Source organism: Macaca thibetana, chromosome 14 (assembly GCF_024542745.1).
Source record: "Macaca thibetana thibetana isolate TM-01 chromosome 14, ASM2454274v1, whole genome shotgun sequence".
NCBI classification, from domain to species: Eukaryota; Metazoa; Chordata; class Mammalia; order Primates; family Cercopithecidae; genus Macaca; species Macaca thibetana.
The window spans coordinates 86,486,732-86,502,446 of NC_065591.1; the positions used below are offsets into that span (position 1 = coordinate 86,486,732).

The 15,715-nt window shown below is 37.2% G+C and overlaps 1 protein-coding gene across 2 annotated transcripts in view; it reads left to right on the top strand.

Moving 5' to 3' along the window:
- Positions 1-15,403, top strand: part of PIWIL4 (piwi like RNA-mediated gene silencing 4) — a 48,373-nt gene extending 32,970 nt beyond the window's left edge. Inside the window, exons 13-20 of one of the 2 annotated variants that reach the window (XM_050758895.1) lie at positions 787-859; positions 4,437-4,637; positions 5,560-5,663; positions 10,475-10,545; positions 11,933-12,086; positions 13,763-13,888; positions 14,000-14,147; positions 14,860-15,403. In XM_050758895.1, the coding sequence (XP_050614852.1) occupies positions 787-859; positions 4,437-4,637; positions 5,560-5,663; positions 10,475-10,545; positions 11,933-12,086; positions 13,763-13,888; positions 14,000-14,147; positions 14,860-14,976 (994 nt within the window). In that variant the 3' untranslated portion in view covers positions 14,977-15,403. The remainder of the gene's footprint in view (positions 1-786; positions 860-4,436; positions 4,638-5,559; positions 5,664-10,474; positions 10,546-11,932; positions 12,087-13,762; positions 13,889-13,999; positions 14,148-14,859) is intronic. The other variant, XM_050758896.1, reaches the window with a different exon arrangement.
- Positions 15,404-15,715: the final 312 nt, after the last annotated feature.

Consider the following 15,715-nt stretch of genomic DNA (forward strand, 5'->3'; position numbering starts at 1 on the left):
GCCAGCCAGTCACATAGGTCTGTTAAAATCTGCATTCATGGGGTTGACGGTCCTGCCACCTGCTGGGCAAGTTTTAAAAGGCCACTGGGCATTGCGACAGTTCACTTATATACACATAAAAGAGGCTGATTCTACATAAAGAAACTAGTTTTACAAATTCCTGTGTGTGTGAGAATTACTTCTGGAGCTGCTGGCCCCTAACATAATTAAGCACAGAACAGATAATTGTTAAGTAGCTGTGCACTGATTAATTGATTAAGGCTAGATGTTCCAGGCTCCAGACAAGCAACCACTAAGGAAAATAAATATATTTTTGTCTGAATCATGCAAATTAGCTGAATATCTTGGTCTCATTAATCTGATGTTTTCTGAAACATTCAGTTTTAGATTGCTATAGTGATTCACTCTTACAGAAATCTTAATCCTGGTTGAGCTTGAACAGTGTTTCAGATATTTGATACTATGAGACTTGGGATTTCAAAAGTTCACTTTCAACCCCATTTTGAACTACAGAATTATTGATTGTAGGGATTCTGGACAATTGAGAAGATCTTCTTTTCTACCAAACCATTTTTTACACTGTAAAAATTATTGCTAAATGTTTTTGTCATATTTTGTAGTGAAAGAAACAATTTTAGACTCAAAAGGTTTTTATTTTTCTCTAATAATTTTTTCCTAAAACTACTAGTCTGTTATGAAAATTTATTTGTATTATTTCTAATGCCATATGATTATGTGCTACTAAGAAGGAAATTACATAGCTTCAAAATTAATCTTTTTATGTAGCATAAAAGTACAAGAAAATCCAGCTGCATTTGTTAGAGCTGTACAGCAATATGTTGATCCTGATGTTCAGTTGGTAAGTATAGGATACTTTTTGAACTCCTTTAATCTATAATTTTAGTTCTGCTTTATATCTACAGTCTGAACATACCCTCCCAAGATATATTTGCAAACTGCCATGCATTTCCCCAAAGCACCCAAAAAAGTATTAATCTTAGTACTTTAATCATTTCCACATTTCTAAAATTAATTTTAAAATACAGTACTTCTTTTTACCCCTATAACAGCCACTTGGATGTCTGCATATTTTGCAACTCATTGAGATCATCTTTTCCTTCAGATTTAAGATAAACTGACTCCCACCTCATCCCATAAATGTTGGTATCCAGTGTTCCCAATATTTCAGGGGATTCTTGAAGGGTTAGATCTTTCCAAGTGACCTATGGCCCCAAATTCCTGCTTCCTCTGAATTCTTGCCACCTTCTGTGCGTTTCACTGAGGACCACTTCCTCCTGTGCTGCATCACCTGGTAGGACATCCACAGTTGCCTCATTTCCCAAAGGGCATGTGTGTGTAACTGACTTTGCAGACTGTTTGGGGCCAAGGCTTGATTACATCACATCCCAATATTCCAGACAAATTAGAATTGGCATCCCTGTTCTTAAACATCTTTCAACGATTCCTATTTCCCAGGAATGTTTACTCTTCTACCAGACCTCAGCACCCCTGGGCTATTGCAGGGCTTTTCCTGTCCATTCCATCTACCCTTCTTACCTTGCTCACTCAGCCCAACTTCCAACATTCTTGTTCTTATGTTGTGCAAAGTAACTGAACTAACTAGCTAAGTGCTATCTCTTTGCTTTGCTTTTAGTGAGTTTCTCTTTTACTCTAAAGGATCTTACATGAAACAGAGAATTATCACCCTAAGAGCATTTATTTTTTACTTAAATCAAACTTACAGAAAAGTGACAAGAACGGTACAAACAACTCTCATATACCCTTCACCCAGAATCCTAAATTATTGACCTTTTACCATATTTGCTTTATTCTTTTCTATCTTTTTTGCTGAACCATTTGAGCATAAGTTACAGGCATGATGGCCCAGTGCCCTTGACTATTTCAGTGCATATTTTCTATAAACAAGGTCTCTGTCTTACAGAAGCATATGACAATCATCAAAATTAAGAAACAGTTTTCTGCATTTGTCTCAATTGTCACCTCTGTAGGAAAAGGCTCTACTGTCCTGCACTTAGTTGTCCAGGCTTTATAGTCTCTCCTTCAATCTGGAACAGCTCTTTAATTTTCCTTGACTCTGATGACCTTCCAATTTTGAAGAGTACAGACTAGTTATTTTGTATAACGTTCCTTAATTTGGGTTTGTCTGATGTCTCTTCATGATTAAATTCACGTTATGCACTTTTGGCAAGAGTAGCACAGCAATGATCCTATAATCTGAGTGCACCCTACCAGGTGGCATTCCACTGATTACGGTGATATCTGCCCGATTTCTCCACTGTAAAGTTAAGTTTTATCAGTCGCATGTGTGCAAATGTAGATACTTTGAGACTATATAAATAATCCTGTTTCTCATCACACTTTTACCCATTTGTCTTAGCGTCTATTATAATTCTTGCCTGAATCCATCATTATTATGATGGTTTAAAAAAACTGGAAGTTGAGAGTATGGATACAGGGGGAGGGAAAATAAGGATAGAGAAGTTTCAAGTTCCCTGGCTTTTTTTTTTTTTTTTTCTTTTTTTTTTTTGAGACAGAGTCTTACACTGCCACCCAGGCTGGAGTGCAGTGGCGCGATCTTGGCTCACTGCAACCTCCACTTCCTGGGTTCAAGCAATTCTTGTGTCTCAGAATATGTGGCACATTATTATGATGGTTAACAAATGATGGTCTTCCATTCCATCAGTCCTTCTGTAGTTATTAGGTGGCATAGGAAGAACTTTCTCTTCTCCCTATTTGTTTCTTTACATCTGCATAGACTCATAGATTCCTGTTTTGTTATAGTCCATTACTCTTACTATTTATTTTGTTGCTCATAATATTGTACCTGATTTTGCTTGTGGGATTCCCCTTCAAGCTGGCTTCTGTGTTTTTTTTTTTTTTTCATGTGTCTCCATCTTTCTTGGAACACTTTCTTAATTTCTGGCAAAATAAGATATTCCAGGCTCATCTAACAGTGTTGCTTCCCAGCCCTGGAATCAGATACCTTTCCCGGGAGTCCTGAGTCCTTTTAGCAGATAATAGTATTTAGATACAAAGATTTGGAGCACTTGGTATGCTTAATTGCTACCGGGATGTTGCTATCCCCAGGCTTTCTCAATGGGCACGGCTAGGAAATGTATGTTGCATGGCTCCTGTTATTCCCCACATACCTGCTTACTTGTCCAGCCCCTGGTGTGGAACCAGTCTCACTCGGCTCCCATCTTCTTTCAGCCCATTGGGCCAGTGCCTTGTTCTACCACTTTTCTTGCTTGGAGCCAAACTCATGAATTGGAAGGAAGGAAGGCCTCTAAGAGTCTTTTGCTGATAATTTAAAAATATTTTTCTTCACTTTATATAATTAAATGTAAATAATTTTAGCTTTTGACATTGTGACTTTAAATAATTCTATAGGTGGAAAAATTACTTTGTTTTCTTCTGCTAATCATGACAGTGTATATCTTTTCTACAATTTGGGGGCTTTTGAAAGTGGGGAATAAAAGATGGGAAGGAGGCGGAGGTAGGCCCTTCAGTGTGGAAAGCATCTGATAAGAAGTAGGAGTAGGCCGGGGGCGGTGGCTCACACCTGTAATCCCAGCACTTTGGGAGGCCGAGGCGAGTGGATCACAAGGTCAGGCATTTGAGACCAGACTGGCCAACATAGTGAAACCCTGTCTCTACTAAAAATACAAAAAATTAGCCGGGCGTGGTTGCAGGCATCTGTAATCCCAGCTACTTGGGAGGCTGAGGCACAAGAATCACTTGAACCCAGGAAGTGGAGGTTGCAGTGAGCCAAGATCGCGCCACTGCACTCCAGCCTGGGTGACGGTGTGAGACTCTGTCCCCCCCCAAAAAAAAAAAAAAAAAAAAAAAAAAAAGCCAGGGGACTTGAAACTTCTCTATCCTTATTTTCCCTCCCCCTATATCCATACTGTCAATTTCCAGTTTTTTTTTTAAAGTGTATTTTTGGTTATCTTCTACCTAATGGGAAAAGCACCATAGTTTAAGCTAATTCTTGATTTTGCTTATCTTTTTCGATGGAGTCAGGGAGGGACCAATGGGAATGAGAACTTGAAAACCACAGGAAAGGACCACTGCGAAGTTGGGGGTGAGGGAATGGAGATAGCTGGAGAAGGAGCTCTGTGAGAAGGGAATTTGAGGGAATTGACAGAATCAAATCAGGAGAGAAACGAGGAGATGGGTACGAGTGGGATGGGGCCTTGCAGAGTGAATGGCTAATGAAAAGGCATTTCAAATGGCATTAATTCACCAGTGGTTTAATGGCCCTTTAAGAGAACTGTAGGCATGTTAGTATTGCTTCTTGGGAACTTAGGGGTAAAAGATGTTTGGAGAATAATTCATGAATTCATTTCTTTAAAAAGTGACTTCTTAGCAGAAGTAAATTAATTTCCAAAATCTTTTGCTGTTTTTGCTTTTAGGTAATGTGCATTCTGCCTTCTAATCAGAAGACCTATTATGATTCCATTAAAAAATATTTGAGCTCAGACTGCCCAGTCCCAAGCCAATGTGTGCTTGCTCGGACTTTGAATAAACAGGGCATGATGATGAGTATCGCCACCAAGATCGCCATGCAGATGACTTGCAAGCTCGGAGGCGAACTGTGGGCTGTGGAAATACCTGTAAGGACCCTGTCACATTTTTTCTATTAGTAATTAATAAATTAATTTTAAAGATTAAAGTAGGAGATGTTATCACATGATTCCAGAATTATTTGGTTTGCTTGTTTCTTGAGCCCCTGCCCTGGGTTCTGGCATTCCACAAGCCATTGTGAATCTCCAAAAGAGGCTCCATGCTTCTCAGGGAGCTTCAGTTAAGCTGCTAACTCAGCATAGGGACCTCTTGGCTGCTATTTTAAAATCTGTGTTCCATTGGCTCCACATTTACCTGCTTTCAGCAGGGTGCTAACTCTGAGAATAGCCTTGTACCCTGGATGGGGCCTCCCCAGAGCTGGCATAGCCTATGATCTGAACCTCCAAACTGTGGAAGGTACTAAGAAAATCCTCTTCTCTTCCCTGAACTGTAGCCACCACAGGAGTAAGTGAGGAGAATGAGAAGCGGGGGAGTGTTGCCCATTTCCTTACATGTCCATAGCCAGGATGAACACAGTTACCCTCAGCCTCCCTCTCTCCCACTCCCCACAAAGGTGCATAGCCAAGTGAGGATCCCTTAGAGATCTGAAGAATGAAGAATGGGATTCCTCTTCAGATTCCTCCAGACCAGAGGCAAGCGATAAATGCACTGACCACACTCCCAGAATCGCTTTAGCCACTGGTGCCCCTTCCCCACCCCCACAAAGGATGATGGCTATCTTGGACGAAGTGTGTCTCTTAAGATAAGTGTGCACCATATTCTTCCTGCCATCTTTAAGTCTCTCTCATTTCTGGTTTAATAATCTGGCTCACGGATCTCAATCTCCCTTACACATAGCTTAACTTTAAGAATTGAGGAACTGGAGTCTGTTTTTAAAAAATTTCCTATTAAACTATTGGTAGGGGAGATGACACCTCATCCTATTAAATCATGATAAATTTAATTTTATAGTTGAAGTCCCTGATGGTGGTCGGTATTGATGTCTGTAAAGATGCACTCAGCAAGGACGTGATGGTGGTTGGATGCGTGGCCAGTGTTAACCCCAGAATCACCAGGTACTGCTAAAACTACCTGAACACACTCTTCATTTAGTTAGACTATGAATTGTGGTTTCACTAAAGAATGTAACAGCAAGGAATATTTTGTATTATTCACTCATTTTAAATACCAACACTTATGTTCATAAATTACACTTACATATAAAAATGTGATTGATAATATTGGGGTACTAGGTAGCCTCATTAAAAAACATTTTATATATTCTTTAGGGTGAGCTATTGCTCATCTTCCCCAAATGACAGATGTGTACAAATTCTTGTGCATTTATTTATTTTCTGAGTGTCTGCACCATACTGGGAACTGTACTAGGTACTTTACATATGTCATGTCGAGCAGTGGAGCTTTGAAATCAGATTGCCTGGATTTGTACCCTGGTCAGCCACTTACTTATTCTGTGACTGAGGTCTAGTTATGTAACTTTGCTGTGCCTCACTATGGTAATCTGTGAAATAGAAATAATAATGATGCCTATTTCAGAAGGCATTTATGGGAATTATCTAAGATAAGGTGCATTGAACATCTCCACCCATGGTGAATACTCAATACATACTTCTTGTTATGATTATTAATATTCACAGACATTTGATGTGGCTGTTGTTCACACAGCTTTTAAACACAGGCAAAATCAGGGATAATGCCTTAAACATTGGCTAACAGTACTCATTAAATTATGGTTCTTAGAATTGTTTCAACCTTTGTAATTGAACAATGTGTTTTATAGTCCCCCTTGCAAAATGTTTTCTTCCTGGCTTAAGCTATTTTATGTACTCCATTAAATTCATGGTCAGGTATGTATTTTGGATTGTGGGAAACAGAAAAAGGAACACCATAATACCACCATACTTGCATGCCTACAACCTCATTCCAGGTTGTATGAGATGCTTCTTATATATGCCACATCATTAATCAAGTTGATAAAGGACTTTCATTTTTTTCTTTGTATATCTAAAATTTATTTTGATATAGGGAGTGAGGTAGGAATCTGCATTAGTTTTTTTCCTCAAATGGCCACAATTTATCAGGAAATTTATTATAATTTTTATCAGCCTTTTTGATAATTGATGCATAAGTTGTATATATTTTGAATGTACAGTGTGATGTTTTGATATATGTATACATCGTGAAATAATTACCATGGTCAAGGTAATTAACATACCCATTACCTCACATAGTTACCATTTGTGTGTGTGTGTGTGGTGAGACTACTTAAGATCTACTATCTTAGCAAATTTCAACTATACAATAGTACATGATAATTAACTATACTCAACATGCTATACATTAAGTGTCCAAAACATATTCACCTTATAACTGAAAGTTTGTACCCTTTGAACAACATCAAATATTCCCACCCTCTGCTCCTGATAACTATCTTCTACTCCCTATTTCTATGAGTTTGACATTTTTAGATTCCATATATAAGTGATCATACAGTATTTTTCTTTTTGTGTCTGGCTTATTTTACTTAATATAATGTTCTCTAGGTTCATTCATGTTGTTGCAAATGGCAGGATTTTCTTCTTCTTTAAGGCTGAATAATATTCTATTGTGTGTGCATATGCATGTGTGTATGTGTGTGTGTATCTCACAATTTCTTTATCCAATCATCCATCAGTGGTCACAGGCTGATTCTGTATCTTGGCTATTGAACATGGAAATGTAGATATCTGACATACTGATTTATTTTCCTTTGGATATATAGCCAGAGTGGGATTTCTACTTGAAATTTTTTGAGGAACTTCTTTGCTGGTTTCCATAATGGCTATGCTAATTTACATTCCCACCAACAATGTATAAAGGTTACCATTTTTCCACATTCTCTCTAATACCTATCTTCTGACTTTTCAGTCATAGCCATCCTAAAGGTGTGAGGTGATATCTCATTGTGGTTTTGATTTGCATTTCCTTGATGATTAGTGATGTTGAGCACCTTTTCACATATCTGTTGGCCACTTATATGTCATCTTTGGAAAAATGTCTATTTAATTGGATTATTATTTTTTCTATTGAATTGTATAGGTTCTTCATATATTTTGGATATTATCCCCTTATCAGATATATGATTTGCAAATATTTTCTCCCGTTATGTAAGTTGCTTTTCATTTTGTTAATTGTTTCCTTTGCTATGCAGAAACTTTTATTATTTTCTCATATTTTTGGTGTCATATTCAGAAAATCATTGCCAAGATCAATGTCATGGAGCTTTAGGTTTTCTTCTAGAAGTTTTGCAGTGTCAGATCTTTTGTTTAAGTATTTAATCCATTTAAAGTTAATATTTATGTATGGTATAAGGGTCCAATTTCATGTTTGTTACATGTGGATATCTAGTTATTTCAACACCATTTATTGAAGAGACTTTCTTTATCCCATTGTGTATTCTTGGTGTTTTTGTCAAAGATTAGTTGACTGTATATATGTGGATTTATTTCTGGGCTTTTTATCCTGTTCCATTTGCCTATGTGTCTGTTTTTATGGCAGTACCAGGCTGTTTTGATTATTATGACTTTGTAATATAATTTGAAATCAGGAAGTGTGATGCATCTAGCTATTGATTTGCATATGTTGAACCATTCATTCTTACATCTCCCAGGTATAAATCCCATTTTCTCATGATTTGTGAACCTTTTAATGTACTGTTGAATTTGGTTTTCAGTATTTTGTTGAGGATTTTTACATTTATGTTCATCAGGGCTTTCCTTTTTCTTCCTGTAGGCATTTATTGCCATAAACTTCCATCTTAAACTACTTTTGCTGCATCCCATAAGTTTTAGTATGCTGTGTTTCTATATTTGGATTTTGCAATTTTCCTATTATTGATTCTAGTGTCATACTATGATGGTCAGACAATAGTAAGCTTGATTGACATAGTTTGTCCTCTCCAAAAAATGTGATCCCCAGTGTTGAAGGTAGGGCCTGATGGGAGGTGTTTTGGTCATGGGGGTAGATTGCCCTCCTCATGGTAATGAGTGAGTTCTTGTTCTGTTAGTTCATGCAACAGCTGATGGTTTAAAAGAGGCTGGCATGTCTCTTGATCTCTCTCTTTTGCTCCCTCTTTCACCATGTGACACCCTGGCTCCCCTTTGCCTTTCATGATGATTATAAGCTTCCTGAGGCCCTTGCCAGAGGCAGATGCTGGCACTATGCTTTATGTACAGCTTGTAGGACCATGCACCAAATAAACCTCTTTTTTTATATAAATTGCCCAGTCTCAAGTGTTTCTTTATAGCAATACAAAACTAACAGATTGATACAATTTCCGTTTTCTTAAAGTTAATACTGGCTATGATTTGTCTTGGAGAATATTCTATGTGTGCTTGAGCAGAATATGTATTCTGCTGCTGTTGGTTGAAACATTTTATATGTCCATTTCCATTAGATTCATTTGGTTTAAAGTACAATTCACGTCCAATGTTTCCTTATTAATTTTCTGCCAGGATGACCTATCTATTTTTAAAAGTGGAGTATTGAAGTTTCCTACTATTACTGTATTGCTGTTTCTCTCTTCAGATGTTAATATTTGATTTATGTAGATGCTCAACTATTAGGTGCATACATACTTAAAATTGATGTATTCTCATAATGAATTGATTCCTTTATCATTATCCAATGACTTTGATTTTTGTGAGTTTTTTTTTTTTTTTTTGACAAAAGTCTATTTTGCCTAAGTTTAGCTACCCCTGCTTTCTACTGGTTTCCATTTGCATGGAATATTTTTTCCATTCTTTTACTTTCAATCTATGTGTGTCCTTATAGCTGAAGCGAATCTCTTTGTAGGTGGCATTTAGTTAGGTCTTCTTTTTTATCCATTTAGCCACACTGTGTCATTTGATTGGAGAATTTAATCCATTTACACTTAAAATATTGATAAGTAATGACTCACGATCGTGATTTTGTTCATTGTTTTTTGGATTTTTTTGTAGATTATTTGTTTCTTTATTCCTCTCTCACTGTCTCCCTTTGTGACTTGATGATTTTCTGCAATAATATGCTTTATTCCTTTCTCTTTTCTTTTTGTTTTGAATATCTACTGTGGGTTTTTGCTTCATAATTACCATGAGGCTTACATAAAACATCTTACAGTTTTATGCCACCACACATAGCTGTTTTACTGTTGTTGCATATATTTAGAGAGGTATAATAATGCTGGAACATACCTAACATGAAGTCATGATCTTCATTTCCAAGTGCTTTAACTAATGGTGGTAGTAAGAGAACTTGTTTCTGAAATCTACACAAGTTAATAATGTTAAGATTTCTAATCCAAAAGGATCACCTATAGAAATGAAAGTTTATGCTTCAGAAATCTTTGAATATTTTGACAGTAGAAGCTCTATTGCTAAATTAGTACATTAATTTATAATAATAATAGTGGCCTCTATTTATTACTCTTTACTATATGCAAAGTACTGTGCTAAGTATTTTACATATATTATCTGATTTAATTTTTACCACAACCCTATGAGGTAGTAACTAATGTACTTATCTTATAAATCTCCTTGGTATGTATGAGGAAACTGAGACTTAGGTTCACATAGCAAAGTTACACAGCTGGTGAATATACTGACTAGGATTTGAAGCTAGATATGGCTGATGCCAACACTATGCTTTAGCTTATCTTCTCAATAAATTTCTCAATAAATTCTTTTTGGGGAAAGGGACTTTTTGATATAATTGTGAACACATAACACATGCAAAATTGTGAACACTGATTTTTACTCATAATGTCTACTTCTTAGTTTAATATTAATGAATTTTTATGGTAGAAAATTTGAAGTTGAAATTTACTTTTTTTTTTTTTTAACTCTAGGTGGTTTTCCCGCTGTATCCTTCAGAGAACAATGACTGATGTTGCAGATTGCTTGAAAGTTTTCATGACTGGTACTAAAAATATAGCAATGTGGGTGGGCTCCAAGGACTGTTCCTTCAAACCTCAAATCCACATGCTTATAGAAGACCACATAGGTCAAAGCAAACTCTCCACACTTGTCTGTGTCAGCTGTCACCCAGTTGAAGATCTCTGAAGCTGCATGCTGATTTAGGCCAACAATCAGACTCTGTAGCATTTACATTTACATTTGTCTATGTGTGATAACATGAAGCCAGGAGGAAGGAAAATTTGTGGCTGCTGGTTTCCCTGACAAGCAAAAGAAACCAACCCTGGAGGAACTCGAGTTATGACAGAACAATGTTAAGTCTAGACCTAGGAGGGAAGTCTGTAGGGCTAGGATAGGGGTGCTAACAGATAAAGTGGCTAAGCAGGAGAAGAAGGGAAAGACAGCAGATGAGGAAAGGTGCCCTATCCATAGCAGGATGCAATGCACAGACAAATCTAGGGTTTCTGTTTCTTTACCAGTCCTGGCCTAGGTCTGGCTTTGCTATTTCCTGGCAGTGTGACTTGTGCAAACCCTTCCCTCTCCTGATCTGCATTTTCCCATCTGTAAATTTGGGGGTATTGTAAATATTTTTTCTTAAAAAGTGAATTTGCTTATGCATGTTGGTAATGGACTTACATATATGGTTATCTTCTATCAAACTAAAATGAATTTCCTAAACAATAAACTCTTAAAATAACTATGCGATATATACATGAAAATAATTATTGCATTCTATTATATTCCCCTCACATCAAAACCTGGTAATATTTTTTAGCAGGTAATTTCTTTTAGCAGTTATTAAAGGTTTCTGTTGGGTAGCAGTTACTCTGTGGTCTCTGTTCTTTAGGAAATTCATAGTTACAGTGAGCAGAAATGTTTTCAGAGTTCATTTCCTCAGTGAGAATTGGAATCAATTGGGTGAGTCAGTGTGAAGATATGTTTTCAGAGGAACAGCAAAACCATTTCCTTAGATTTTCATATTTATTCTCATTAGGAAAGAAAATGACATAAAATTATCTAGTTTATATCTAATGAGAGGATTTAAAGACTTGAAGACACTAATGTTAATTTGATTTTAGGCATTTGTTTATTGCATTAATTAAATTTTAATTTATTGCTTAAATATTAAAATTTTATTGAAGAGATAGGCTAAGTTTAAGAATATATCATGCCATAGAAACCATTATGATTTCTTGAATAGCAGAGACAGAGGAATGCTCCCTAAAGTTATCCATTGTTATATTATTGCAAATATAACCCAAATTATGTATTGCCCTATTTTACAGTGGTCTGAAATAGCAAACCCATTTAAACACTGCAGTATATGGGAATGTTATTTTTTGTTGGCATTAGAAATGTAATTCTTTTCTTACTGACACCAAATTCTGCAGGAGCACTCAACAAATGGTACAAGTACAATCATGATTTGCCAGCACGGATAATTGTGTACCGTGCTGGTGTAGGGGATGGTCAGCTGAAAACACTTGTTGAATACGAAGTCCCTCAGCTGCTGAGCAGTGTAGCAGAATCCAGCTCAAATACCAGGTATTCACTTATTGTTCTTTCCTCCATACTCCCAATTATAGCATATTCAGCTGTAGCTATTACACACAAGATATTCAAGCATAAGTTTTGTTTTTTATGCAATTAAGTTTTGCTGTGTTTCTGTATTATGCCAGTAGAGCTCTATCATTTCCTTCAGATTGGAGGGTAGTTGGGATGATCTAACATCAATAGCTTGGGTGATGTAAGCTTTGGGGGCCCTGGGAGGGGGAACCTAGACAAAGAAAGGTATCCTCAGAGCAGCTGACACAGATTCAGCATGAAGCCTGCAGGCCTGCTGGCAGTGAAAATGCTTCATACATATTAATATCACATGGAAGAAAACAAGCTGTGCTTTCAAATTCAAGGCCCTAATACACACAGAACCAAAGCCTCTGAATTGCAGGCACTGATGTGCACTTAAGGTCTGTGGAAGGTTCTCAAAGGAGTTTGAGTGCCATGAAGGCTGAGCTGCAGATGGAAATCAGACCATCCTGAACACCAGGCATCTTGCTCCACTGTTACATTTCTAGATTCTGTGTCTCAGTACAAAATTTTCTGCAGTGATTATGTGAAATGGCAAGTGCAAGAAAATGTTGGAAAATAGGAGAGGACAATAATCTTAAGTCAGCTTCTTAAAATATTTGAAAAGCATCTTATTCCAAGCAGGACACATAGTTCTATCTGTAGGGTTACATCATCATCATCACCATCAACCAAACAGTCACAGCCACAAGTCACAAAGGAGCTCAGTCAGTTATTGTTAGAGTGGAGGGGAAGCCTGAAAGCTTCGGGGCAGTATCACCGGTAGCTTCATCCCAACTGTTAGGGTCAAAATACCTCGCTGTCCACTGATCTCAGGTGCATGTGTTTATTAAGAATCACAGGTATGCAACTGAGGGATGCAGGAGTAAATTTAGCAGCTGACAGTGCTAAGGAGTTACTTTTCTTGCACTGTAACATCAACTTTTGATAGTGTCAGTATTGAAAACATTTGTAATAAATTTTAAAAATAATTGTAATGCTTAAAATGAAACTCCACAGTGATCCTTACATCCCAGAGGATGTAAGGATGCCTTTTGTAATGGCAAATATTAGGATTTCGCCTTGGCTTTACCAAATACATTAACACTTCACCATTCAGCATTTGGCCAGAACCTATATTTGGTCCATCCATCCATCCACCCAGGCATGAGTTTTGTGTAATACAGAAGGGATGACTAGAGGAATAGGAAGAACTTGTGGTTCTTCCTTTGCCACTTGGAAATAAAATTGAGAGGAAGAGTGAAGAGGAAAATAGGTTGAGTCACTAATCTCACACACACACACACACACACACACTCTCACACACACATATCTTGTCTCCATGGATAATTCTGGAAAATCTTTGGCAAAAGTGCCAGTTGAAGTTCAGCATTCCTTCCTGTCCCCTTTGAGTGGTATAAACTAGGCAAATGACTTGGGATAGCATCCTTTTGCAGCAAATATGGACAATCCTTAATTTAAAAAATTGTATGTATCTCTAGGGAAGGAGGGATTGTGGGTAATTTTTATTTTCTTTGTTTTGCAGTGTTTTTCAAATGGAATTTTTATTTATTTCATTTTTTAAATTACACAAAAATAGAAAGCTGTATAGATTGGATTGAGTTCTTTTCATATTTTGCCTCTCTAATTTTTAGCTCAAGACTGTCGGTGATTGTGGTCAGGAAGAAGTGCATGCCACGATTCTTTACCGAAATGAACCGCACTGTACAGAATCCCCCACTTGGCACCGTTGTGGATTCAGAAGCAACACGTAACGAATGGCAAGTGCCATTGGAAAATCAATTTTTAACAAAACATTCATTATGTCCAGTTGATGTTTGACCTTATTCTGTTTGCCTTCTTTCCCACATTCACTTCATTTTCCCCCTCAGGTATGACTTTTACCTGATCAGCCAGGTGGCCTGTCGGGGAACTGTTAGTCCTACCTACTATAATGTCATCTATGATGATAATGGCTTGAAGCCCGACCATATGCAGAGACTTACATTCAAACTGTGCCACCTGTACTACAACTGGCCGGTGAGTGAAAGCTGTTTACTTAATGTAAATATGATACTCAGTAGTCCCACCTAGGAATTGTCATACACTTCATCTTTGTATCCCTAGATGTAGCACAATACCTGATATTTCCCAAAGAAGGAATGAATGAATGAATGAATCACTTCCTGAGTTCACAGTGGGAGGAAACCAGTCTATCATAGAAACAAAACAATAACTATTGTAATACATTAATAGTTATAGTTTCTAGAGGACTTTGTTATATACATTATCTTATGCAAACCTGGGAGGAAATCAGGGTATTGTTATTCACATGTTACAGATGAAGAAGTTGAAGCCAACTCAGATGTGCCTGGTGAGGAAGTGTTAACAGGCATGGGTCTGCCCTTTGTTCCTGTGCATTAGGCCAAGAACTGTTCCCAAAGGCCAAGGCCAGGGTTTGCACGGAGCTCCTCCAAGGAGTTCCAAACATGAGATCATAGGACAAAGACTAGTCTGAAGTGTGATGGCTCCCTACTCCCAGCACCATGAAGCCAGGGTGACTTTTCACTCCATCCTTCCCAGTGAGCTTAAGTTCCCAGTAAGTTAGGTTACCTTTTGTTGGTTGAGGTTAGCTATTGTTTACCCAGAAACCCATTCTATTATTTGTGTAACCAGTAGACAAAATCAGAAAAAAATCACCTTGAAGAACAAGGTAATCTCTTAATTATTATCAATACTTTTTTCTCCTCAGGGCATAGTCAGTGTCCCAGCACCATGTCAGTATGCTCACAAGCTGACATTTCTGGTGGCACAAAGCATTCATAAAGAACCCAGTCTGGAATTAGCCAATCATCTGTTCTACCTGTAATGGCATGAACCACTGGCATCAGTAGATGAAGAATCCAAGAAGAAATTGGTATACTTTGTGCAAATCTGCCGTAAGCCCAAGGCTGTGACTGGGGAAAAAGATTGAGCTTAGTTTTCATGTCTGGGAAAAGAAGCAAAACAACTTAATCTGAAACAGTTTCTTAAAATGTGTGTTATTTTGTTTTAAAGAGTTATATGCTTGGGGTAAATTTTCATTGTCGTATATGGAATTTAAATATACCATCATCTATAAAGAATTCCACAGAGTTAAATATCTTAAACACTTAAATAAGTGTTTGCATGATATTTTAATGATAGATAAACAGAGTCTAATTCCCACCCCAAATTTTCCTGAGGTTTTGTTAATGTTGTAGAGCATTTTGTAGAGTGGTTTAAATAGTTAGTAGAAAATAAAGTTCAGAACATCATGTGTTTATTGTTATTTGAATTTTACATTGATATTACATGTGAACCTCAAATTTAAGTATTTTCAGCAAAACCTCTTACCCACTAGAGCACATCACCATTAATCTTTGGGTTCTATTTTAGAAACTGAACTGATCACTTGCTCTCTTGATGGGACTTTATTTCACTTAATAACGGCTTCTCCCAGTGATGACCTTGCTTCTTATTTACTGATAAAACAGAAGCTATCAGAAGAGAACTTTTGCAAGCCTCTCATTATCTCTGCCTTCACCTAACGGCATCTGTACCCACAGACTCTGCCTGCCCTTCCCTTT